Source organism: Hyperolius riggenbachi, chromosome 8, assembly GCF_040937935.1.
Source record: "Hyperolius riggenbachi isolate aHypRig1 chromosome 8, aHypRig1.pri, whole genome shotgun sequence".
Taxonomy (NCBI): domain Eukaryota; kingdom Metazoa; phylum Chordata; class Amphibia; order Anura; family Hyperoliidae; genus Hyperolius; species Hyperolius riggenbachi.
This window is the reverse complement of record NC_090653.1, coordinates 258,328,254-258,356,206: the sequence shown is the minus strand read 5'-3', so window position 1 is coordinate 258,356,206 and position 27,953 is coordinate 258,328,254. Positions and strand designations below refer to the sequence as shown.

General features: G+C 46.2%; 1 protein-coding gene across 2 annotated transcripts in view; it reads right to left on the bottom strand.

Moving 5' to 3' along the window:
• Positions 1–27,953, bottom strand: part of LRSAM1 (leucine rich repeat and sterile alpha motif containing 1) — a 149,413-nt gene that overhangs the window by 17,863 nt on the left and 103,597 nt on the right. Inside the window, exons 19-23 of one of the 2 annotated variants that reach the window (XM_068248692.1) lie at positions 17,394–17,474; positions 8,913–9,008; positions 6,646–6,744; positions 6,414–6,545; positions 175–247 (exon numbers count right to left, since the gene is read on the bottom strand). In XM_068248692.1, coding sequence (XP_068104793.1) covers positions 175–247; positions 6,414–6,545; positions 6,646–6,744; positions 8,913–9,008; positions 17,394–17,474 — 481 coding nt within the window. Of the gene's footprint in view, positions 1–174; positions 2,875–6,413; positions 6,546–6,645; positions 6,745–8,912; positions 9,009–17,393; positions 17,475–27,953 lie in introns of those variants that run through there. The other variant, XM_068248693.1, reaches the window with a different exon arrangement.

Genomic DNA, 27,953 nt, shown 5'->3' with positions numbered 1-27,953 from the left:
TCCCTATTTGCAGCCTTTTCTTTCATATGTAGCAGCCCGTTTCATGTCCAGGTGCCTCCTGGGGCTGCAGCCGCCCAAGGCCCGGGCCTTAATGCCATTCCAGAAATCTGTCCCTGATTAGTTCTGGTGTATAATGCTCATTTCTGCCAACTTTTGATGAAAATATAACAATACCCTTTCGGAGTCTTCGAATCTCTCGAGCGCGTTCAATGATAGAGATCTGCAGCCCGACTTCTTCCACTCCGATCTGCAAGGAGGGAATGAAGGAAATAAATAACTACATAAAATTACAACAGCTCCCCCAAAGGATAGGACTGGAAACAGCAACACACACTCGCAAACAACAGATTATGCATAAAGATTGTGTAAGCAGAGATGTATGGATGGCCCCTATAGCTCTCAGCCTGCAGGAAACCAGTGCTGAAAGGCATGTCTCACCAACACACTATAAAAAAACCAGTACCACTGCTGCAGCATCTTGTAATGTCACTTCCTGAAGGGGAGTAGCTGGAAGGCGTGTCTCCCCAACACACTATGAAAAATACCAGTACCACTGCTGCAGCATCTTGTGATGTCACTTCCTGAAGGGGAGTAGCTGGAAGGCATGTCTCCCCAACACACTATGAAAAATACCAGTACCACTGCTGCAGCATCTTGTAATGTCACTTCCTGAAGGGGAGTAGCTGGAAGGCATGTCTCCCCAACACACTATGAAAAATACCAGTACCACTGCTGCAGCATCTTGTGATGTCACTTCCTGAAGGGGAGTAGCTGGAAGGCATGTCTCCCCAACACACTATGAAAAATACCAGTACCACTGCTGCAGCATCTTGTGATGTCACTTCCTGAAGGGGAGTAGCTGGATGGCGTCTCCCCAACACACTATGAAAAATACTACTACTACTACTGAACCATCTTGTGATGTCACTTCCTGCAGGTAAACAACGCCACATTACTCACTTATTATTCAGGACGGATGCTGAAATACTCCGCACAGCTTCTCTACAGGCTCTGCATTCGACACTGTTGTGCTGTGCATTTAAAAGGGACCTTTACTGAGGGATTATGAAAGCTTCCTTTGCGGATAAAAATACTAATTGCCTGGATACAATGCTGATCTCCTGGCTTCAGACGTTTCGGTCAGACCCTACAACAAGTTTGTAGTTATTATTAATGTCAGTGCTGTGAAATCAGAACACCTGATCTTACTATACATTCTGGGTTAGTGACTCAAAGTATTAACCGCAGAGGAAGTCTTGGTACACTGCCAAGGAAGCAACAAGCCCTGAGGGATAATAGTCCAGGGTTATAAATCACAGTTCCTCTGCAGTCTGGGAAGTGACTACAGGGCAGCTCTCCCAGATCACTACTTACAGGTCATAAAACGTGTGGCTCCCTAAACATTTCTTATAGCAGGATAAGGCAAGAAGAAAACTTCAATAGGACATCATTACTCTGTGTGGGAGCTGAATTACAATGAAGAAAATGTAACAGAGACAGCATAAATGCCACACCCACATTATTGACCCTTAAAGCAGTATTGTAACCATAAAAATCAAATTTCAACAGCAACTGGTCTGAGTATATTAAGTGATAAAGATGCTAATCCTGCATTCAAAACTTGCTAAACTGTTTCTGCTGCTATGGTTTGCAGTTATCACATACTTTAGGAGCACTGGCCCTAGTGCCAAACAGTTGAATGCTGGGAGTTCTTTTTATCTATAATATATTCCGCCTCTTCCATTTATTTCCCTATCTAGCTGCTTATCAGAAACCCACTCTGATTACTTGTTGTGACGGACGAGGCCGTCAGGGCGCAGAAAACGCAGCCGCAATCGATTTCCTGCCTCGATTGTCGTTGCGCTGCCAAATCAGAATCTCATGTCGGTGGACCCAGGCAGTCCAGCCTGGGGGGTCTCTGCTGTCTTCAGGGGAGTTAGTTAGCAGAGTCTTTTTTATGAAGCCTGTGCCCTGTTAGCCAGAGGTGTAAACTCAAAGTTTGTCTAAGCTGATCTCACATTCAGATGTTAATTAAAGGAACCAACAGGGCCTTTCATAGAGGGAGATCCGAGAAAGCCAGTCACAGCTGGACACCAGACACCCTGGCTGCAGCCTTACCAGAAAGAAATGAATGTGTTATATAATCTTTTGCCTATTTACAGAATACAATAAATAGGGTAGTTATGAGAGCGGTATCATTGGATCCGTAGGGTCATGCTGAATCTCTTGATACCAGTCGAGAGGGGCCCGGGGCCCCTACAACCCAGGTATGAATCTTCTCAGGAACCTGATCCGCTGCACTAGCCATGTCTGATATCATATTAATCGGTAGGTGCTGGGGATCGATAATATGTAATTATTATTTGTGTGCCGGCCGCGTAGGTCGGTCTAGGGAAATGTCAGTGTTATGGGGCTGGTAAAAGCCCCTGCCCAGATGTGATTACCATAATCCGGCCTGGAGGCAGACTCTGGAAGCCCGCCTCTGAACTCAGCTCCATTAAAAGTGAATGAGCTGCCCGGGCAATTCAGTTCTCCCAATTCCACCTTTGCGAAAGCACCTTGCCAGCCAGAGGACACAGGGCTGGCGGCCACCTTGTCTAAGCTGAAGCAAAGGACACATGGCTAGCGGCCATCTTGATTGGCCATCTTCTGTAACCTGGAACAAAGAACTCTGCTGAACTTGAAACCAAGGACTTGATGATTTTCCCACAAAAGGACATATGGGCAGCACGGTGGCGTAGTGGTTAGCTCTCTCGCCTTGCAGCGCTGGGTCTCTGGTTCAAATCCCAGCCAGGGCACTATCTGCAAAGAGTTTGTATGTTCTCTCCGTGTCTGCGTGGGTTTCCTCCGGGCACTCCGGTTTCCTCCCACATTCTAAAAACATAAGGATAAGTTAATTGGCTCCCCCTAAAAAAATTGGCCCTAGACTACAGTACTTACACTACATAATATAGACATATGGCAATGGTAGGGATTAGATTGTGAGCTCCTTTAAAGGGATACTGTAGGGGGGTCGGGGGAAAATGAGCTGAACTTACCCGGGGCTTCTAATGGTCCCCCGCAGACATCCTGTGTTGGCGCAGCCACTCACCGATGCTCCGGCCCCGCCTCCAGTTCACTTCTGGAATTTCTGACTTTAAAGTCAGAAAACCATTGCGCCTGCGTTGCCGTGTCCTCGCTCCTGCCGATGTCACCAGGAGTGTATAGCAGAAGCCCAGTATGGTCTGTACCTGCGCAGTACACTCCTAGTGACATCAGCAGGATCGAGGACACGGCAACGCAAGCGCAGTGGTTTTCTGACTTTAAAGTCAGAAATTCCAGAAGTGAACTGGAGGCGGGGCCGGAGCATCGGTGAGTGGCTGCGCGGGCACAGGATGTCTCTGGGGGACCATTAGAAGCCCCGGGTAAGTTCAACTCATTTTCCCCCGACCCCGTACAGTATCCCTTTAAGGGACAGTTAGTGACAAGATATATATATATAGATATATATACACATTGTAATATTTCCACAAACCCTAAGTATTTTCTCCCCTTTTATTTCATACTGGCTATTACTGTTTTAATAATTGTTGATTTTAATAATTGTCTGTATATATTAATTATTTATTTTGCCTGTGAATAAAAGACTTTATCAAAGTCATTCACTGTTCCGCTACCCTGCTTTTCAGCCATACACAGAAACTGAATTCAGATCTCTGAAGAGACGCTACTATTGGTTGTTGTTGGATAGACAGAATAGAGTGTGTTTAACCGTTTCTATTCGCAGGACTAGTCAGTCAGCGGGCTCCTCGGGCCCATGGTAACCGAGGTGGTGGCAGTTATACCCTGAATTAGTGTGTATTTTTGTAATTACCGTACCTCACAGGCTCCCTTCTGGTTTGTCTGCGGCTAATTCCCAACGGTTCCTGCGCATTGACTGCGACCAGAGTTCGCACGATCCGTGCGCTGGCACCGTTTACAAGGCCATTTGCGGTCAGCCACCAGGGCCTCTTGTGACACTTGTGTTTACAAGCAAGGCTGAGGTGACTCAGTGATTGGATGTGTAAATAAAAAAAAGACAGTGCCATTGTTAGTATACACCTCAGTGGGAGTGCCTGAATACTCTGGGAGGAGGGCAGCTAATGAATACACAATGAGCAAGAGAAGGGAGGGGGGAAAACAAGAGACAGAGAGGATATGATGTCAGCATTAGCTTGGCAAGATGGCCACTGCCTAGAATAGGATTTTCTGCTTTTCCTTTATAAAATTCACAGGAATCATTACGTGGATAGCACAATACATCTCAGTGTTCTCCCCAGAATTATTTTCCAGCCGGGTGGCATGAAATAGTAGCCGGGTGGCATGAAAAAGCAGCCGGGTGGGTAGAGATGAAAATGCAGGGCAACTCTGCTTACAGCATAGGAGGTGGTGAGGAGGTGAGCCAATGACAGCCGGGTGGTCACCAAATCTAGCCGGGTGGAGCACCCGGCTAAAAGAGCCTGGGGAGAACACTGCATCTGTTATGTAAGTAGAAGTAGTATTTATCTACTTATATACAGTGGAGGAAATAATTATTTGACCCCTCACTGATTTTGTAAGTTTGTCCAATGACAAAGAAATGAAAAGTCTCAGAACAGTATCATTTCAATGGTAGGTTTATTTTAACAGTGGCAGATAGCACATCAAAAGGAAAATCGAAAAAATAACCTTAAATAAAAGATAGCAACTGATTTGCATTTCATTGAGTGGAATAAGTTTTTGAACCCCTACCAACTATTAAGAGTTCTGGCTCCCACAGAAAGGTTAGACACTTCTACTCAATTAGTCACCCTCATTAAGGACACCTGTCTTAACTAGTCACCTGTATAAAAGACACCTGTCCACAGAATCAATCAATCAAGCAGACTCCAAACTCTCCAACATGGGAAAGACCAAAGAGCTGTCCAAGGATGTCAGAGACAAAATTGTAGACCTGCACAAGGCTGGAATGGGCTACAAAACCATTAGCAAGAAGCTGGGAGAGAAGGTGACAACTGTTGGTGCGATTGTTCGAAAATGGAAGGAGCACAAAATGACCATCAATCGACCTCGCTCTGGGGCTCCACGCAAGATCTCACCTCGTGGGGTGTCAATGGTTCTGAGAAAGGTGAAAAAGCATCCTAGAACTACACGGGAGGAGTTAGTGAATGACCTCAAATTAGCAGGGACCACAGTCACCAAGAAAACCATTGGAAACACATTACAACGCAATGGATTAAAATCCTGCAGGGCTCGCAAGGTCCCCCTGCTCAAGAAGGCACATGTGCAGGCCCGTCTGAAGTTTGCCAATGAACACCTGAATGATTCTGTGAGTGACTGGGAGAAGGTGCTGTGGTCTGATGAGACCAAAATAGAGCTCTTTGGCATTAACTCAACTCGCTGTGTTTGGAGGAAGAAAAATGCTGCCTATGACCCCCAAAACACCGTCCCCACCGTCAAGCATGGGGGTGGAAACATTTTGCTTTGAGGGTGTTTTTCTGCTAAGGGCACAGGACAACTTAATCGCATTAACGGGAAAATGGACGGAGTCATGCATCGTGAAATCCTGAACGACAACCTCCTTCCCTCTGCCAGGAAACTGAAAATGGGTCGTGGATGGGTGTTCCAGCACGACAATGACCCAAAACATACAGCAAAGGCAACAAAGGAGTGGCTCAAGAAGAAGCACATTAAGGTCATGAAGTGGCCTAGTCAGTCTCCGGACCTTAATCCAATAGAAAACCTATGGAGGGAGCTCAAGCTCAGAGTTGCACAGAGACAGCCTCGAAACCTTAGGGATTTAGAGATGATCTGCAAACAGGAGTGGACCAACATTCCTCCTAAAATGTGTGCAAACTTGGTCATCAATTACAAGAAACGTTTGACCTCTGTGCTTGCAAACAAGGGTTTTTCCACTAAGTATTAAGTCTTTTATTGTTAGAGGGTTCAAAAACTTATTTCACTCAATGAAATGCAAATCAGTTGCTATCTTTTATTTCAGGTTAATTTTTCGATTTTCCTTTTGATGTGCTATCTGCCACTGTTAAAATAAACCTACCATTGAAATGATACTGTTTTGAGACTTTTCATTTCTTTGTCATTGGACAAACTTACAAAATCAGTGAGGGGTCAAATAATTATTTCCTCCACTGTATGTGTTTTTTTATTCCTAGGTTAGCATGGGTGTCACTTGTTCTTTAAACCTAAAATAAGAATATTAGACTCCAGGAAAGTCCTATTTAGTATAAGGTCTATAAAAACAATTGCCCATCACATCAAATAAAAACTGCAATGAGCATGAAAATCGGATTGACCTGGGCATCAGATGCACTTCCTGTCGACTTTGATTTCGCCGATTTCCAAGCTGTAGACACTAAGGTATTTTGGGCTGCTAGGTTGTGTTGGAAGCCACTTACCTTCTTGAGATCCGCCGGAACCATCTTTTCTAACATCTCCAAGGAGAAGCGATGATGAGCAAATATAGGCAGGTATTTCTCTGCGGAGAGATCTCTGAGAAGCTCCACCAGCTCATGTTCCAACCCTTCTTCCTGCACAACCGTGACAAGAATGTATGTGAATGGACAGAACGCAATGACTGGGCGGAGGTGAAGAGGGGGCGGGGTCAGACAGGCTTCAACAAGGACCTACCTGTAGGCGGAGGGACAGGGGCTTCTGGTTCAGTAACCGCTGATACTGGATCAGCCAGTAGTTCTCCTGCCTGGCCTCACTCTTGGCATCCATCTCCAGCTGGGGGAACACAGAAACACATCAGAGTAGCCGTATACAGTTCAAATAAACAAGACAGACAATACACACTGGATACGGCTTTTGCAGAAGCAAAGACTTCTACAGCTGCAAATGCAACTATAAAGCCTGGCACACACATCCAATTTTGATTGCCCAATTTTACCACTCCCATGTAGTAGGACAGCTTACCTACACAATCGGATCATAGTATGCAAAATCGGTTGGCCCTAAAACTACATAGAAGTACTAAAATTGGCCAATCAAAACAGGAAGTGTGTACCAGGCATAAAGTGAACCCGAGCCAAAGCTCAGAGAGAAATAGGAAATACTAAAGCGTAAAGAAAACTTATGATTGGCCAATCACTGACCAGTTTTACGACCTCCCTGTGGTGTGAGGGTCAACACATATTGAATACGATGTGCAGATCGTGTAGGTATACCACCTCCAAAATGGAGGTGGTAAAATAGGTGATTGGCCAATCATAATTGAAAGTGTGTACCGGGCTTTAGGAAGAGCTGTGCTCCACGCTCCTTTTGCTGCATGAAGGGACCCTCCTTAAAGGACTTCGGAGGTGAACTTAATCTATTTTTTACTCACCTGGGGCTTCTTTCAGCCCCGAGCAGCAGTCTCAGTCCCTTGCCGCAGCTGCAATCCTTGGTGTCCCTGCTGACCGCCCACAATAATGGCGACCAGCCGACATGGTCAGCTCTTCTGCGCCTGTGTCCACGCATCCACATCATCTGGCGCATACTGTGCCTGCGCACAACTACTGTGTAGGCATAGTATGAGCCAGGTGGCGTGGATGCGCTTGGACAGAAGAGGACACCAAGGAGGACCGGGGCTGCAGCGAGGGACTGAGACTGCTGCTCGAGGCTAGAAGAAGCCCCAGGGGAGTAAAAAAAAAAAAAAATCTAATTTGAGGGCTCTTTTACATCTGAGCTGATTTTCGTCGTTTTGACGCAATGTCAATAGATTGCGTTAACCAAGGTAAACTGAAAGTCCATAGACTTTCATTTTATCTTTCACATCTAACGCTGCATTTTGGTGCGTTGCCGTTCGACGCACCTGGGAGCTTTTAATTGTTTGGCGCTGGCATTTTCCCGTTGGGTGTACTAGAACTACCGCCGCTTATCAGCGTTGCACCGAAACTTTCCACATCACATAACGCGTGCACGAAACCTAATGTGAAAGAATTCAAAGTTTGCCTCGGAAGTCCTTTAACATCGGGGCGGCACGAGCGCGGCCGTGCTGCACCTGCACAAGCACAGCAACACTTGTGCACATGTCTCCGGCTCACTGAGCAGTATGGCTGCACTCGTGCTTGAAGAGGAGAGAGATCACGATCGGATTACTTACAAGCCCTTGTCGGAAATCTTTGGAGGGTCTGCAAGCGGCGACAGGGGACCAGAGGATGGCATGGGAAGCCTCTGCAGGATCCCGAGGCATCCCTCATCTAAGGTAAGAGTGCGCTTCCATATGTGGAATTTGCATAGTGTACACTTGAGGCCGGTTTTACACTTATTTTTTTGCTGTGCGGTACTTCTGCCGCATCATGGCAGAGTGCTCCGCCCCCCGCTCAGTGACGTACGCCCTTGCTAGGCAGGAAGTACGCCACTGGTATTCCCGTCTGACCACACACCGCGCTCCGTCGTCTACACTAGGTGCGTTGCCCATAGATTTACATTACCCCAAGCACTGTGTGCTCGGATTGGATAATTCCGGCGCACCGCAACAGACCGCAATAAGTGTGAAAGTCTCCATAGGCTTCCATTGATTTTGCAGCCCCTTACGGTAAAATAGGTTAACGCAATGCAGGTTTCAAAGTTGCCTGGATCTCCCCAAAACTGAAAGAAAAAATCCTGATTGTGTTTAAACAATCTGCTGCTTGGAATCAGTGCAGCTGTCCAACAAAAGCTCCCTGCATTATTTTATCAGCAAATAGCAGCTTATCTTCATTTTCTTTAATTAAATCAGCAAACATCAAATCTCTGATAAAAAAAAGGACTAATATGCTCGTTAGCCCAGCCAGGAGGCAAAATTTGGGATTTGCAAATCATAGCTTCTACCTTCAGTTTACTGGCAGCTGTATTGATTGTTTAGTGATTGGACAGCCCCCACCTTTCTCTGGTTAATGTAAATAAAATAATTGTCCATAGATAATACTCACCAGAACGGCCAACAACTCCTCCTCCCTCTGCTTCTTCTCCTTCAGCAGCTGCTGCAGAAGCTCGCTCAGCGCCCGCCGCTGTTCCGCAATCATCTCCTGAGTTAATGAAAAGACCGTCAGGCAAATACAAACACTGCAACACCAGCCAATGCTGGCAGGTGTCTGAGATGGGGCAATTTAGTGGGCGGGACTGCGGTCTCTACCGAAGGCTGAGGAGAAAATAGACTCCTCCTACATGAACAACTATACTGACAATGCCCATTAAGGTATTTAAAGCCTGAGTACTCACGTGTGCTGAAAAGACCACTACCACACAAACTGTAAAATTTGACATATAGAATGAACATTTGATCTAGAATAAAATGCACTACAAAGTACTTTTCTCTTATGTTTGCTTAATTAAACTGAATATCTACGGGCAGTGTGCGGAAGGAATAGATCTCTCTCAGAGAAAAATCTATCGTTTGGGCTTGTCAGGCTGCCATCTACCAGTGTATGGCCACCTCAAGGGAGCATACACATCCAATCTTGATTGCGCAATTTTACCATCTCCATGTAGTGGGAGAGCTCACCTACACAATCTGTATATACCGGTAGGTTTAAAAAATCTGTTGGCCCTCACATTGAATGAAGGTGTTAACATTTCTTGTCAAGACTGAATGTGTGTATCAAGCTTAAATTGAACCTGAAGGGAGGAAACTCGCTTCTGGTTAGATACTCATCTATGAACCAAGAATTTAGGTTACCCAGCAGCAGGTCCGGTTCTGACCAGATCTGTTGGAAGCTGATTGGCTGCTAGAGCAAAAAACAAACAAACCCCACTTTCACATTATTTCAGCGCTAAAATGTGTAAACCACTTTGGCAGCCACAGGGGGCAGAAGGGCGGCAGTAGGAGGGAGTGATCTATGGAGAGGGGGGAGCAAACATGAATGATCCTGGGCTGGGGAGAAGCAATGGTGCAAACCAAACACATAATAGCAATGAAATGAGCCTTTCCTTTATTGAAACCCCAAAATTGGTTATTACCGTACTGAACCCCTAGGAGGTGCTGTTTTACTGGTCATTAGGAATTATTCTTGATGTAAAAATGTCCCAAGTGCATGCAAATATAATGTAAATTGTATGCGGTCTGGCAATGGGCCAATCAACAGGAAGTGCATTCGATTGACCAATCAACAAGAAGTGCATTCGATTGACCAATCAACAGGAAGTGCATTCGATTGACCAATCAACAAGAAGTGCATTCGATTGACCAATCAACAGGAAGTGCATTCGATTGACCAATCAACAAGAAGTGCATTCGATTAGCTCAGCACTAAGATGCTTGCAATTTTCAGTTATATGTGCATGCAAGTTGAGATTAGTGGCATTTTATTGACCACCTCTGCTTTATAGTGAAGGTAACTGGAAGGAGGTAAATCACTCTGACTCTGCTATCTGTGCACTACATAGTGACCTACATGTCAGCTTTCAGAATTTATCAAGTTATGGGTTTAGTGGGGTTTAAAGTGAACCCGGGGTGGGAGTGATACGTAGGCGGTCATATTTATTGCCTTCTAAACAATACCAGTTGCCTGGCAGCCCTGCTGATCTATGTGGCTGCAGTAGTGTCTGAAACATACACCAGAAGCAAGCATGCGGCTAATCTTGTCAGATCTGACAATAATGTCAGAAACACCTGATCTGCTGCATGCTTGTTCAGGGGCTATGGCTAAAAGTATTAGAGGCAGAGGATCAGCAGGATAGCCAGGCAACTGGTATTGCTTAAATAGAAATAAATATGGTAGCCTCCATATAGCTCTCACCTCGGGTTAACTTTAGAGCAAACCTAAAGTGTAAAAATACATTCCACACAGTCCACAGCAGTTATAATAGAGTAGCATAAATAAATGTTTATAAAAAACTGACCTTTGTGGCAGAAATAGTTTTTTGTCCCTGCAAAGGCTTCTAATAGATTGTTACATAGGAGAACAATATTGCTGCCAGTGATTTAATGTCAAAGGAATGGATGAAGTGACCAGTGGTTGTACAAAGTTCTGAAAATTCAACTTTGCTATTTTAGTAAAAGGTACATCCTATAGGGTAACAGAACACCTCAGCAGCTGTGGATTTGGACGACAGAACAACAATAATTGAAACAGATCTAAAGGTGGGCATACATCAGGCGACTTGGCAGCCAATCGACCATCCGATTTGATAATTATAATCGAATTGGGTGAAAACCGGTGCCGCCAAGTGCATGCCTGACCGACAAAGCGACCAATTTCGGGACGGAAATTGGTTGCATTGTTGATAGCGCCTGCTGCAAGATGTCAGGCCGAAGTTGGTTGGTTGGGAGCGCGGTGGGAACAGCGTGTAATTTCCCAATGAAACCATCCGCCGCTGTGCCCCCCTAATGTAATGTCCCCCATGCTAAAGTGCATACATCACCTCTCTCCGGCCTCCGCTTGTCCCTCCACTGCTCCGGACGCATTCTCCTCTTCCGCATGCGGTTTCCTGGTGTGATGTCATACACACGCGCCCTTATTAGGAGACCACGTGGGGCGCGTGTGCATGTGGAAGAGGAACCCCGGGATACAAGCGGCGGCCGCGGAGAGGTAATGTATGCACTTTGGCACGGGGGCAGCGTCAGGGGAGCGAGGCGGCGAACAAGGCAGATTACGGATCAATTTCAGCATGAAATTGATCAGGAATCGGCCTGCGGTGTATGGGCAGCTGACAGATCTCTCTCTTATCAGATTCGATAAGATAGAGATTTGTCTCTTGGTCGAATCTGCCCATACATCGCTAGATGTATGGCTACCTTAACAGTTAGATCAGAAGATGAAAAATCAAGAATAATAAGGTTAGACCAAGAGACAGAAGCAACAATTTTGTGGTGGAAAAAAAACACAGATCTAATCTACAGATCTTCAGTTAAGACATATAATTATAAGGACAGATAAGGCTGCATTCTCAGTGATGTCACTGGTCTCTAGTGAATGGATAGGCTGAATTCTCAGTGATGACATTGGTCTGTAGTGAATGGATAGGCTGCACTCTCTGTGATGTCTCTGGTCTCTAGTGAATGGATAGGCTGCATTCTCAGTGATATCACTGGTCTGTAGTGAATGGACAGGCTGCATTCTCAATGATGTCACTGGCCTCTAGTGAGTGGGTAGGCTGCATTCTCAGTGATGTCACTGTTCTCTAGTGAAAGGATAGGCTGCATTCTCAGTGATGTCACTGGTCTCTAGTGAAAGGATAGGCTGCATTCTCAGTGATGTCACTGGTCTATAGTGAATGGATAGGCTGCATTCTCAGTGATGTCACTGGTCTCTAGTGAATGGATAGGCTGCATTCTCAGTGATGTCACTGGTCTCTAGTGAATGGATAGGCTGCATTCTCAGTGATGTCACTAGTCTCTAGTGAATGGATAGGCTACATTCTCAGTGATATCACTGGTCTGTAGTGAATGGACAGGCTGCATTCTCAATGATGTCACTGGCCTCTAGTGAGTGGGTAGGCTGCATTCTCAGTGATGTCACTGTTCTCTAGTGAAAGGATAGGCTGCATTCTCAGTGATGTCACTGGTCTCTAGTGAAAGGATAGGCTGCATTCTCAGTGATGTCACTGGTCTCTAGTGAATGGATAGGCTGCATTCTCAGTGATGTCACTGGTCTCTAGTGAATGGATAGGCTGCATTCTCAGTGATGTCACTGGTCTCTAGTGAATGGATAGGCTGCATTCTCAGTGATGTCACTGGTCTCTAGTGAATGGATAGGCTGCATTCTCAGTGATGTCACTGGTCTCTAGTGAATGGATAGGCTGCATTCTCAGTGATGTCACTGGTCTCTAGTGAATGGATAGGTTGCATTCTCATTGATGTCACTGGGCTCTAGTGAATGGATAAGCTGCATTCTCAGTGATGTCACTGGTCTCTAGTGAATGGATAGGCTGCATTCTCAGTGATGTCACTGGTCTCTAGTGAATGGATAGGCTGCATTTTCAGTGATGTCACTGGTCTCTAGTGAATGGATAAGCCACATTCTCATTGATGTCACTGGTCTCTAGTGACTGGATAGGCTGCATCCTCAGTGATGTCACTGGTCTCTAGTGAATGGATAGGCTGCATTCTCAGTGATGTCACTGGTCTCTAGTGAAGGGATTGGCTACATGCTTAGTGATGTCACCCTGCTAGTAATAATTAGATTTTGAATTTTGACAAAAGACAAAACATAAGCCCAGAAAACAAACGAGACAGCTATAATTGAAGAGCCACACACCGGACAACCCAATTTTCAGCAATCAAATGTTTGTTAAATTTGCAAAACACAAAACACATAAGGCAGGACTCCCAGATTAACAAAGAGAGTTAATGACAATAAGAGCAGTACACATTATCCTCTGAGACAGGAACACGCAGAAGGCACAGACGTAGACAAACTGCTTACATACACGCTCCATGATCAGACTGATCGATCTAATCAATTGGTGTAATGTTACTGGAGGTGACCGGTGGATAGCCACTTAAAATACTGGAGAAGTGACTGTTACGTGAACATGATGTCTCCACTGACTCCTCAACCATCCAATCAGATTAAAAGTATATCAGGTGTCCTCCTATGTGCAGACCAAGTGTCCGTTTTTTTGCACCAACCATTCTTGTACCACCTCATTCGCAAGCAGCAGCATTGCCAGGGAACTTGGAATGAATAGCAGTTTGGCCAAACAAAATGGCAGCCTGCTGTCTCTACTAACCCCTTGGCTATTAACGTTTATGTTTACTTCATTGACATTGATCCTTTTGTCATACCATTCCTGGAAACCGTCTCTTGCCTAAACTGTGAGCCAGCATCAAAGCCACCGGCAAACGTTAGATTTGAAGTTTTAAGTAGTTGTTTAGGTAGTTCTCCAGGAAGACTCCAATTCTTTCCATTGTCAAGCCAAGGGGGCTTGAAGGCGTGACCCCAGACATGATTGCAGAGACTTGCTTCCAGGGTAGATATTTTCAAAAATGTAAAGGGTTTCCATGGACCCATGATCCTCACAAACAACCTATCTCAGCAAGGTGGGTGTCAAATAATGGTTCAGACTTAACACCCTTTTGTTATCTAATGGGGGTTGAGGGACCTTCCTGAAAAGTCTCCTTAAATCTAGATATCTTGGAAACCTATGACTTGGAAAGCAAGCTTCTTCTTCTTTCCTTCACTGTCTACACAGAAAAGACTTATAGGACTATCGTACTTATGCACCTTATGTACTTATGGTACAGTTATCTGTCGCCTCCCAAAATGTGTCAAAAAACTAAATTGAACGTCTGCACAGGATGTCTGGATACACAGATTTGGCCATTCTCGTCTAGTGCCCCTTCAACACACAACAGCAGCTGAAAACTATAGCCACGCCCAGGCCTGAATTAACATCGCAGGAGCCTATAGGCACAGATCTCCTGGCACCTTAGACTTCACCCTCCATGAACCTACAAACCCCTGCCGAACTGCACCGCAAGTGTGCTGGCTGGCCCAGCTGTCACTTCTCCCTTACTTCCCTTGCCCGCCATAGGAAGCTACAGGTGTCCCGTAGTATTAGGTAGATAGAAGTACCCTCAATATTAAGTAGCTAGAGTTGCCCCAAATAATCAGTAGCTAGAGGTACCACCAGTATTAATTAGCTAGAGGTGCCTCGACTGAAGGGAGATCTGGTTAGTGAAATGCAGAGACCTGGGTGAGGAAGCTCTCATTTGCACTCTCATCAGGACTCTGCATAGGGGAGGAGGGTGGGAGGAGTTCGGGGAGGGTTAGTGAGCCGCCTTTCCACCATAAGGCGCCTGTAGGCATGTGCCTACAGTGCCTTATAATCAGGCCCTGGTCACGCCATTTGCTGTCTACCAATAAAAGTTAAGAAGTGTAACCAAAGTAAGGAAAAATAATTCTATGGTCTTTGGAAGGTTTTGTAACTCGCAAAGAGCAACTTCTTCCATTTCAAGCGGAACTGTAGATTGATAATAAACAGTGTTTTAATTACCTGGGGCTTCCCTAAGCCCCCAGCAGCGGTCCTGTCCCGCGCCGCTCCTCAACGAGTCTCCGTTCCCCCGCCGCTACTCGGTCCCGTACCCCGACTTGCAAGTCGATGCCAGCGCGGCTCTGGCCAAGCGTATCCTTTCTTCGCGTTCCCCTCTGCAATAGCGGGGAACGCGAAGAAAGGATACGCGTGGCCAGAGCCACGCAGGCGCAATGGCCCGGTGGCGAAACCAAAACCAGCTGGCGGCGGGCGAACAGAGGCTCGTTGAGGAGCGGCGCGGGACAAGACGGCTGCTGGGGGCTTGGGGAAGCCCCAGGTAAGAGAAACAATGTGTTTATTATCAATCTACAGTTCCACTTTCAGTGACGTGAACAAGCTGTCCATTTGCAGCTACCATATTTTTGGTTCTTGGGATAGGTTATGACCTAGATTAATGACAATGTTTTCAGAAGCTGTTGGCTAAGGGCATGGCTTCTGCTATCCTGGGAAGGGATTCCAACAAGGCCAGTCACTTTCTCCCTGCTATCATAAGCTTCACCTAGTTGTGTATCTCAGGGGTGCGCACATGTTTTATTTCTATCGCCCACAAGGACACAGACTCGGTCCCTTGGGTGACACCTAGGGGTCTGACGCGTTCTGTTACTATGTATGGGGAGGAAGGCTGACAATGCAGCAGAAGTTGTAGAGTGACTAAGAGATTAATGCCCTTGGCCGTGTCAATCCATCAAGGCATTGTTCTAACTACCACGCCCGCTCCCTCATGTGCTGTGCCTTTGCCTCTCCGTTCCCCTCAACAGCAACAACCGGCTGCCCGGGGAATTGAGTCGAGATCCTGGCGGGCAACAAAATATGAAGATGTGTATGTTTAGGCTACATTTTTACTAGAAGCATACACATTTTTGTAAGCAAAATGTTCATGTGAAATAGCATGCTGTTTTTTACATGCAAATTCGCTATCTTTTTCAGCGATTTTTACAAAAAAGGAAGAACTATTGTTACTATTGATCGCGTATGCATGCAGCATCCAAAAAATAGTAAAAATAGTAACATGGCTGTAAGTTTTTTTACCTGGCTGCAAAGTGTGCATTTAGTGGAAATAGGATCATAGCAAATCTGCGTGCTAAAAACGCACAAATTCACAGCTTGTTGAAACAGGCCCTAGATAAGTAGACCAGTTCATGCTGTCACTTCCAAGTGACAGCATGAACTGGAGGAGCACTAGGACAGGACTTGATAGCTAGATTTATCTATCCAGACATAGTAGGCAGAAGTCAATTTAGCTATTTTTTTTAATACATTCTACGGGGTTGCGAACCTGAAGCGAAACAAAAACGTATGAGATAATGAACTGTATGCATAGAACAGTTAAAAACAGAATATTAGTAGCAAAGAAAAGAGTATTATATTGTTTTCCAGTACAGGAAGAGTTAAAAAAAATCTATGGAAAAAGAGCTTCTCTAAGCTATTCATCCAACTGGGTCCAACACAGTCCTGTTTTCTGAAGCACTTAACCCTCCTGGCGGTAACCCCATCCAACGCTCGAGGTAGCCGTCGCAGAGGATCACATGGCCCCGGGAGGATTTTTAAAATAAAATCTGCAGTATAGGCTAGTACTTGGCTAGCTAACTATGTCCCCAAAGTTTCTCCGCTCCCCACCGATCGCCGCCGTAATACGTACCCCCCAGGGATCTCGCGATGGCGCAGCCTCCCAATCAGCTCCAGGCTTCGCTATGGTGAGGATCGGGACTGCGCATGACATCAGACATCATGTCCGATCATCGCCATAGCGATGAGTGAAGTTGAATCGTGAAGCTGCGGCTCTCGTGGGATTACGGAGGGGTAAATATTGCCGGCGGCGATCAAGGGGGTTTAGTTAGGTGCGGCGAGGCTTGGGGGACATAGTTAGCTAGCGAAGTGCTAGCTAACACATCAAAAACACATTTTATTTTAAAAAATCCTCCCGCGGACGCAGCCTCTGAAACTGCGTACCGCCAGGGAGGTTAAACAGTCAAGAAACCGTGACAGACAGCTTGAGATAAGGTTTTGCTGCACGGAAGCTCAAAGGGTCATTATTTCTGCTTCTTTTTTATAGCTTTAAAGAGAGAGTGTGGTTTTAAAACTGCAACTGTGACCGAATGATGCAATGTTATTAATAAAGCTATATAAATGAAAATAAAAATGAGACTTTTTTATTTGCTACTAATGTTCTATTCGTTAACTGTACAACACATACAATTCATGATATCATACGTTTTTCTTCACTTCAGGTTTGCTTTAAGTCCACTCATGCTTTAGAGCCTCCAAAAGTCATGCACCACAAAAATGTTGATGTTGACACTGTTCCACTGTAGGTGGCGCTAAGTAGTGTTCCCATCTTAAAAACTTCCCTCCAAGCCAATGAACTCACATCCTTAACATGAGACAAATACAAGCCCCCTGTATGCTTTCCCTGGGGCGGAGGGGAGGTCACCACATACCTGAAGCGTCTCTGTGTCCAGTTCTTGCCTCTTTACCTCCAGCTGAGTCAGCTGCATTAACTCAGCCTCTATTAATAATATCTAGACAGAAGATGAGACAGGAGGGATTGGATGAATAAAATCTCATTCTTTACGAGCTATCCGAGCTACCGTAGTAAAGCTGCGGGGGAGGGGGTTAGCGCTGCAGGAGGCTGGCGAATAACGTTATCTTGCTTTAGGAAGGAGATCGCGGTGCATGCACTGGCTGTCAGAAGAGTGTTACCATAGGCAAAAAAAACAAATAGGTAGGCCTACAATTAATTGCTATACATGAACAATTCAAATGCTATTAATGGTTATAAAAAAACCCCCAAAAAACTAAAACAACAACAAAAAAACATCATGAAAGATAGAGGATCACATAATAAAAGCACACCTAAAGGGAAAAAAACATACGGTAATATACAGTTACTTTATTATTAGGTCTCTAAGAAAAATTTGCACAAAAAAAAGTTGCCTTTTGCCAAACGTATAGGACTCTAGGCTTAATCCAATAGAAAGTCATGTGGATGAACGTTTTGGCACTGGTTATGGGGTCTCTGCCAAGGGAACCTGGGTCAGTGATGGCCAGCAAAGGTTAGTTTCACCCGCCCCCAGCTTCACCTCTGCAAAACCTTGGTAGTGGTCACATGACCAAACCTGAAATTGTGTTATTTTTATAGAAGTGTGAGAGGTAGGATCTATTCTGTTGATGGCTAATCAGGAAGGGCTGGGCACATGAACTGGGCGGGGCCTCCCGATGGGCCGTGCAGTCTCTAGAGCTCTGTGCAGACATAAGATTGTAGGTAGGCCTGCATAGCACGATGTGACTATATTCTGTCTGCCAAGTGATAAGTACACAGACACCTACGCTCTACTGCACACCAGAAATCAGGCTGACAGCAGGAGCCAATTAGAATCCTAATTCAAGCACTCGGGTTTTTTTTAAAATGCATTAGTTAGAAAATGCGTTTAAAATTCTGGTTTTGTTTTCGGTCTGTGCCCGTCTCACTAAGCCTTTGCTTCCTCCTATAGTCCTTTTGGTAAGTTGAGGTGGGAGAGCTGTCAGAGAAAGTAGCAGCTGGACCCATTAATGCCCACTAGACCCCAGGCAGTTGCCTAGATTGCCTTGTGGATGATCCTGCTCTGTCTGTACCTACGAAGAGTGAAGCCTCTAAGCCTCTGGATCTTGTAGAGCAAACAGCACTGCCAGGGAATGGTGTCTTCCCTGTATGATGAAGCATCTATATATATAATAGACTAAGTGCCTCAACCTTCAAACAAGAAGAAGTACTTTGCATGAGAAAATGTATGCGTGCTCAAAGACCAAGTTTAAGGCCTCTTTTCCATGGACTGTTGAGCTGTGTGCTCAGTGAGCAGTTACCAGGCAGCAGCAAGCAGTTACCAGGCAGCAGCAAGCAGTTACCAGGCAGCAGCAAGCAGTTACCAGGCAGCAGCAAGCAGTTACCAGGCAGCAGCAAGCAGTTACTAGGCAGCAGCAAGCAGTTACTAGGCAGCAGCAAGCAGTTACCAGGCAGCAGCAAGCAGTTACCAGGCAGCAGCAAGCAGTTACCAGGCAGCAGCAAGCAGTTACCAGGCAGCAGCAAGCAGTTACCAGGCAGCAGCAAGCAGTTACCAGGCAGCAGTGAGCAGTTGTGAGAGTTTGAGAGCCATTTCACTGCCTATTCACAGTCCATGGAAAAGAGGCCTTACCCTAGCAAGTCTGACATTGCAAATCTGGCCTAATTGGCTATTCATGAGGCAATGCTCATGCAAATGCATGCACAAACCAATACCACAAAGCAGTCACCCTGCTACATGCTACATTAGCACTATCCGGCTTAGTGCACACCAGAGCGGTTCGGCAGCGTTTTGCGATCCACTTGCGGCTGCGGATACGCTTGGGTAATGTATTTCAATGGGCTGGTGCACACCAGAGCGGGAGGCGTTTTGCTGAAACGCATACTCCCGAGGTGAGGCATTTTTTGGATTGCGGAGGCGTTTCTGCCTCCAATGTAAAGTATAGGAAAAACGCAAACCGCTCTGAAAAACGGCAGTTCAGAGCGGTTTTGCAGGCGTTTTTGTTACAGAAGCTGTTCAGTAACAGCTTTACTGTAACAATATATGAAATCTACTACACCAAAAACGCTTTCCAAAACCGCAAAATGCTAGGTGAAATGCTACAGAAAAATAAGAAAAAGCGTTTCAAAATCTGCTAGCATTTTGCGGATCTGCTAGCAGCAGGGATGAGCAGAGACTGCGCCAGTGCGAATTTACGCATCGTAGTTCGCATCTACGCATCGTAGTTCGTAGGCGAAGTCTCAAAACTACGCTTACGTTTTTACGCGTAGCGACGTACCGTTACGCGTAGTTTACGCCCTACCCGTAGTTCTCATGAGTATTGCGAAGTAAACTACAAATGCGTTATTCGCGTCTATTTTTCCGCATACGATTGTATGCATACAAAATTACGCATTGGAAAGGGGAATGTACGCATAGAAGAGTTACTTTTGCAGAGGAATTCATGCGTACATTTTTATGCATAATGGCATAAGCGTCCGCATGTACTACGCTATGCACTACGCGTAATTGCGTACTTTAATGCGTAGTCTACGAAATGCATGCAAAGCAAATAATTGATTTTGAAGCCGTAGGTTGGCGAAGCGTAATTGCGTAAAACTACGCGTAGTTCCAGCGTAGCGAAGTTGGCTGACTACGACCATCCCTGGCTAGCAGTTTTTGGTGTGCTCCAGGCCTCCAGGAGCGCCACGGGGAGGATTCCCAATGCCCCCTTTTTATACAACTGGGGGGACCGCAGGGTCCCAGGCTCTCTCACTGCCTGGAAACCACAGCGGCACCCCGGAGGGGGAGGCTGGGTGGCGTGGACGACCCCCCCCAAGTGTGGCCAGCGCCGGGGATAGCCGTCTGCACCCACCTCCCAATATTAAAAACAGGCACTTACCTTAACGTCCATTGCGTTCTGCTACATGCGCATTAATTTGGGGGCACCACAAGAGAAAGGAGAGAAGCATGGGTCACCCCGAGCTTTAGAGCTCAGGGGGGGGGGGGAAGGGGGGGGGGAGGACAGGCGCACTCACTCCAGAGTTCACACCACCGGAGCAAGCCATCCACCACCTGCCTCCAAAGGATACAAACTGCACAAAATGCTTTCCATGAGAAAATTAATGCGCATGTAGCAGAACCCAATGGACGTTAAGGTAAGTGGCTGTTTTTAATATTAGGAGGTGGGTGCGGACGGCTATCCCCAGCGCTGGCCACGCTTGGGGGGGGGGGTGGCTGTGCCACCCAGCCTCCCACTCCGGGGTGCCGCTGTGGTTCCCAGGCAGCGAGAGAGCACTTTGCAGTATTGGTTTTTTGACCCTGCATAGTTTGGCATGCGAAAGCAAATGCATATTTGCATGAGCATTGCCTCATGAATAGCCAATTAGGCCGGATTTGCAAAGCCAGACTTGCTAGGGTTAAACTTGGTGTTTGAGCACGCATACATTTTCTCATGGAAAGCCTACTTCTTCTTGCTTCAAGGTTGAGGCACGTACTCTATTAGATAGATAGATGCTACGACGCGGGTTGGCTAGTAATTGATGAAAACACTATACTGAAAACAAGAATTTGAACAGAGGCGCCAACAAGGATAAAAACGTTTAAAAACCATTTAAAAGGGGGAAGTTATAGTGGACTTACCTCCCTTGCAGATTAACAGACTGAAAACGTTACTTTAATTAAAAATAACATTTATTAGATGCTCTAGTCTAGAATGCAACACGTTTCGCAGGCCACAATCCAGCTTCATCAGGCAAATAATGGAGAAAACAGGACTCTGCCTGTTTTCTCCATTATTTGCCTGATGAAGCGGGATTGTGGCCTGCAAAATATGTTGCATTGTGGAGCATCTAATACCTGTATATACTCGAGTATAAGCCGACCCCCAAACTTTTACCTTTAAACAAACTGGAAAAAACTTTGACCCGTGTAGAAGCCAGGGTGGCAAAAGCCACAACCACAACACCACTCACAGCCATGGCCAGCCACAGCCATATATTAGAGAAGCAACATAAATTCAGCACATTGCAATAATAAGCCAGAACATAGGCCTACAATGGAGATGGACATGCAAAGAACTCCTGTTACAAAGTTGAAGTTGGCATAAAGATAAAGCAAGGAATGCAGAGCCACATAGTCATGTATCTAAAACTTAATATAGGAAAGCATTCTCAGTAGACACTGTCCCTGTATGCCTTCCAAGGCTACAACTCGAGATGAGGTAAGCTGGGATCTCCCATGGAAATGTCAAGTGTGTGGTCTCCCTGAGATGATGTACCACTGTGCATATAGTGGGGGCACTGTGGGGGTTACTCAAAGAGTAGTGACTCGAGTATAAGCCAAGAACCCCACTATTGGGCCACTTTTTTTGGCCCAAAAATTAGGTTTATACTCCATTATATACAGTAAATGTTATTTTGAATTTAAGTAACGGTTTCAGTCTGTTAATCTGCAAGGGAGGTAAGTCCACCATAACTTCCCCCGTTTAAATGGTTTTTAAACGTTTTTATCCTTGTTGGCGCCTCTGTTCGAATTCTTGTATTTAGTCTAGTCCACCCCAGGTGGAGGGGTGCACCCCCATATTTCTCCTATCTACCGAGAGCGACTTCTTAAACCCGAGTGGGGGTCAGGTTCCAATTCTCCCTACCTGCCTTGATAGTGGTTGCCTGTGTGGTAACCCGTGTTTGTGAGTATAACTCTTGGTTCTCTGATAATAATCGACGTAATTGACTCAAATACTACACTATATTGGGCTCTCTGGTTTCTATATTCATTTTTCAACTATACTGAAAAGCTCAATTTAAGATCTATAACTTACTAGACGAGGACACTGCAATGCTTTCCAGCATGCTTACAACAGAACGTGAGTAATAAGGGCTTGCTCACACACACGGTGCGCACATAAGTGCAATCTGGTGCATGCTTTTCCCGATGCAAGGCATGCGCAGAGAAGTACATTGTAACGTGGACCAAAGAGTGAATCCCGGAGATCAATGATATTTCGGCGATGTGTATTACTATACTAGAAGCTGATACACATGATAAAATCTTCCTGACAGATCGATTGGTTGATCGATCATTTCCGACACGTCCGATCTGCTCCCCATCCAGAAAGAGATCAATTTTCAGATCAATATTGCACAAAATCGATCCCTATTACGATCAAAAATCAATCAACCCATCAATCTGATGGGAAAATTTGCCCGGTGTTTATCAGGCATAAGAATCACCGTTCACTTTATTGGGTTGGTAGCCCCCAACCCAACTATTCTCAGAAACACAGAAGTTACCCGACACCCTCACAAGTTATGCAACTGGACCCGCCTACTCCACAAACAGGATGTTGTTAAAGTGGACCTGAACTCTTGCACAAGACAGAAGGGATGGAAAAATAAAGATATGCACCCTGTATGTATTTAGAGAGTTTAACCTGTCTAATTCCCCCTCTGTGACTAATCACAAGTGTAATTTGATCCCGCAGCTGTGTCAGCTGACTACCACGGCAGAGCAGCTAATTTGTAAACACCGGATGTTACCAATAAATCTGCTTCCATGAAAGCAGGAAGTAGACACACTACAGGATTTGTATCAGCTGTAACAAATAAATGTTTTTCTTTAAAGATTATTATGCTGTTGTGTATCTTTTAGAGCAGAGAGGAAGTTCTGAGTTTAGGTCCGCTTTAAACAGTGCATCTTATGCAGGCAGAGAGCAAGGAGTGATCTCGCTGCAGTGCTACAAAGGATCAGTGATGGTGACACACTGGGGAATGTGATGTATACTGTATTGTAATGTAATGTAATGTTAACTTGATGCCTCTGCTGTCGCTGCTATCTATCTATGTCTCCTATCTATGTCTTCTTCCTGAGCTATATGTATTATGCCAAAAACAATTCCGGGCATGACCCAGTCATGCTTGGCGAAATAAACTATTCCGATTCTGGAAAGAGGGGAGAACCAGCTGTGTCCAGTCTTCACACTGTCGTAGAATGGACAGATCAGCTTCAACTTTGTACAGATTTGGTGTCTTATTCAGTAGCAGCGCTGCTCGCCCTAAATGGATGTCCTATTAACAGTTCTGGAATGTGTCCTTCGTGCATCCAATGGGTGAAACAAAGGTCATTTCATCTGTCAATTCTTACAAGTCACCATGAGCTTGCTGGTTAGTCTGTACCTCTCGGTGTTACAAGCCCTACCCCATAGAGCCAAATTAATCCATGACATGCACTGATGAGGATCACACAATCCGAAACAGTCTGTATGCATGTTGGATTATTATGGCTCTGTACATATTAACAAGCTGACACATCATTGCATTCCAGTGGTTCTGGAGGTGTGTTTAGCTTCTAAGGGCACAATGGTGAATTTGCATATATTCAGCAGTGTTGCTCTGGGAGACATCTCACGCTCTCCAACCTGAATTATCGCAAATTCTTTCTGTTCTAAGAAAGCAATCTTTTGTTTTTCTTACAAGCTCAATGAGACACGGGGCTGACTTAGTGAAGGAGGTGTGTGATGCACTGTATATGTATCCTGTTTTCCACTTCTGAAAGCTCATTGCTGAATCTGCTGATTCCAACCTCTTTATGCACCCGATCCCGTAGAGCAAAGGTCCCCAACCTGGGGGCCGCGGCCCACTGGTGGTCCGTGGGCAAATTTCTGGGGGGCCGCGGCGGAGCTGGCCTTTCTCCCTCTCCCCCCCCCCCCCCCCCCGCCGCTCCTGTTCAGTGGCGTACGGTCCATTGAGCGCAAGGGGGAGTGGCGCTCCGGGTGACAGGCGGGGAGGGGGTGGGGCCAGCCACAGTTAGATATCAGGCCAGCAGTACCTGCTCCGCCTACCTCCTCTTCATTGTTTGGCTGCAGCTGGCTCAGACCCCCGTTGGCCGCGCCTCCGTCATTCCGGCTCGTAATTTCAATTCCTGCGGAAACCAGGGCAGCACATGGGGCACACAGTCTTCCTGCTAGGGAGGGAGGATCGTATTCCTGCAGGATCGCCGCTGCTGTCACCCCCAGTGGCCCCACTGAACTGTCAGATGCTGCTGCTAAAGAATGGATGTGCTGGCTGCTCCACCGCTACATGAGGAGGATCCGGAGGCTGTCTGGGTCTCAACCCAGCTGCTCTTCCGGCTACTCAGCACGTGAACTCTGCACCGCCGCGATGCCAGTTCTCTGCTGCACCCTGGGAACCCAGAGGCTGGCCCAACTGCACTTTCCACCATCCGGAACATTACACCGGGGAAGAGAGAGGCCATCGCCACAACTCCTCCACCACTGCTGAGGCAATGAGAGCCAGATGCCACTGATTTATCGCCGACCGCTGGGCCAGGCCACCAGTCCAGGTACACCACGGCTGGCCTCAGCTCTGAGCCACAACACCTTCCACTGCGGGCAGTATATCACTGGACATCCCTAACGGCTGCCAGTGTCTCTCTCTCTCTTCCTCCTGTCTGTCTCTCTGCTCTCTCTCTCTCTCTCTCCCTCCTGTCTGTCTCTCTGCTCTCTCTCTCTCTTCCTCCTATCTGTCTCTCTGCTCTCTCTCTCTTCCTCCTGTCTGTCTCTCTGCTCTCTCTCTCTCTCTTCCTCCTGTCTGTCTCTCTGCTCTCTCTCTCACTCTCTCTTCCTCCTGTCTGTCTCTCTGCTCTCTCTCTTCTTCCTGTCTGTCTCTCTGCTCTCTCTCTCTCTCTTCCTCCTGTCTGTCTCTCTGCTCTCTCTCTCTCTCTTCCTCCTGTCTGTCTCTCTGCTCTCTCTCTCTCTCTTCCTCCTGTCTGTCTCTCTGCTCTCTCTCTCTTCCTCCTGTCTGTCTCTCTGCTCTCTCTCTCTTCCTCCTGTCTGTCTCTCTGCTCTCTCTCTCTTCCTCCTGTCTGTCTCTCTGCTCTCTCTCTCTCTTCTTCCTGTCTGTCTCTCTGCTCTCTCTCTCTCTCTTCTTCCTGTCTGTCTCTCTGCTCTCTCTCTCTCTCTTCTTCCTGTCTGTCTCTCTGCTCTCTCTCTTCCTCCTGTCTGTCTCTCTGCTCTCTCTCTCTCTCTTCCTCCTGTCTGTCTCTCTGCTATCTCTCTCTCTTCCTCCTGTCTGTCTCTCTGCTCTCTCTCTCTCTTCCTCCTGTCTGTCTCTCTGCTCTCTCTCTCTCTCTCTCTCTCCCTCCTGTCTGTCTCTCTGCTCTCTCTCTCTCTCTCTCTTCCTCCTGTCTGTCTCTCTGCTCTCTCTCTTCCTCCTGTCTGTCTCTCTGCTCTCTCTCTCTCTCTTCCTCCTGTCTGTCTCTCTGCTCTCTCTCTCTCTCTTCCTCCTGTCTGTCTGTCTCTCTGCTCTCTCTCTCTCTCTCTTCCTCCTGTCTGTCTGTCTCTCTGCTCTCTCTCTCTCTCTCTCTCTCTCTCTCTCCTGTCTATACTGGGGTAACTATACTTGCTATACTGGGGTAACTGTACTTGCTATACTGGGGTAACTATACTTGCTATACTGGGGTAACTGTACTAGCTATACTGGGCTAACTGTACTGGCTATACTGTGGTAACTGTGCTTGCTATACTGTGGTAACTGTACTTGCTATACTGGGCTAACTGCCGCCGCCACTAGCCACGCCCCTCCTAAACCCAAACCCCCCCCCCCCCCCCCCCCCCCCGCCGCCCCGGAGAAAATTTTGGTCGGTATAGTGGGCCCCGGGCTCAAAAAGGTTGGGGACCCCTGCCGTAGAGCTTTTACGGAATCTGCTGTTCTGGTAACTGTGACGTTTATTTGCATTGACCTATTCCTATGCTGCACACATACGGCAAGTTTCCAGACGCAATGCACTCATTTTTATTTCATCAGAAACAAAAATAAAGGAGTAGCTATAAAACCTCATTATATAAAAGTGCGCACGGTGACGTAATTTACCGCCAGAATCAACAGACACCGCATTGAGATGAACAGGAGCGGTTATCTCAATGCGTTTACCTCATTTGCACGGGCGCTGTTTTCCTGGCAGAATACAACTTCTGAGGGCAGGGAGAGATAAAATACATGAACTACTGACTTTTTTTTTTTTTTTTTTTTTAAACTCTGGGACACTTAAAGTGAACTAGAGACGAAGCACCCTCATGTATTTTACCATCTATATCAGTGGGAACATTAGAGAAAACACCTACCCTGCTCTCTGTTTTATTCTTCACTGCTCAGCCTGCTTATCAGCCCTGATAAAATCCCCGACTGAGCAATCAGTCTGGCTTTGCTCAGGAATCATTATAGCTTAGTCTGTCTTCTCTGATGTCTTTTCAAGCCAAAGCCGGACCCCTTCTAGCTCTGCTTTCCTGTTCTGTATACTCACAGCATCACAGAGAGCTGTGATGAGATGGGAGGAGCTGCTAATGTAAGGGTATATTGAAAAACGTTTTTTTTTTTTTTTATTATATTTGTTAGGGCTCTTTCACATTAGGGCAGTTTTTCTGCGTTTCAACGCAAGGGGTAAAGTTTGCGTTACCCAAGGTGAAATTAAAGTCCATAGACTTTCATTTTAGCTTTCACATATAACGCAGCCTTTTTGTGCGTTGCGTTACACTGCACCCAGGCGCAGTTTTTCGGCTGACGCTAGCTTTATGCGTTACAATGTTAGTCAATGTAAAACGCACACTATGCGCGTTTTTAATCCGTTAACGCAGGCAATTAGTCCCTGAATGCAACAGAGGAACAATGTAGAAAGTTGAAAACTAAAAAAAAAAAAAAAAAATTACCTGCGTTTTCCTATGTGCTGTAACGCATTGAAAACGGATTAAAAACGCACACTCACTGCAGTGCAACGCATATTAAAACGCATACAACAAAACGTATGCTTTGAACGCAAGCTCTGATGTGAAAGAGCCCTTAGTCATAAGAGGTTTTTAGAAATGGTGATTACATATTGCACACAGCCCACTAAATTATATGCTTTTCTGATAACCTGTGTTTTGAGTTGAGTTTTAGTAAAGAAAAAAAACAAAAAAAACCCAGAGCGGCGAAAATACCAGGTATAGTATTAATTTTGTAAAATCTATAGGGGGATATGTTTATTTTGTGCCAAAGCGTTCATCTCTGGTTTCCATTAATAGGCTGCCACTGATAAGAGACCGTAAGACATTCAACCTACCGTATTTTTCGAACTATAAGACGCACCTTTTCTCCACCAAATGTAGGGGGGAAAAGTCAGTGCGTCTTATAGTCCGAAGGTACCCCCGGCTGTGTCCTACTTTACCGTTATGTGTCACTGGAGTCCCCCCTTGGTGTCCCCGTGTGCCATCTTCCCTCCTGTGTCCCTAGTCTCCTCCTTTTTCTCACTGCCGGTTCCCCCTGTCCCCTTCTGATATGGTACATACTGGTAGTTGGTGCAATCAATCATAAATGCCGTCTCCAGGACCTCCATGCAGTCCCCTTCCCTGCAGTTCAAGATGATCCTGCCCTGTGTCGTGGCCTCCAGGATCCATGCGGCCAATCGGGCAGCGCTGCAAGCCAATTAACGAGGTCTCTGGGACCTCCATGC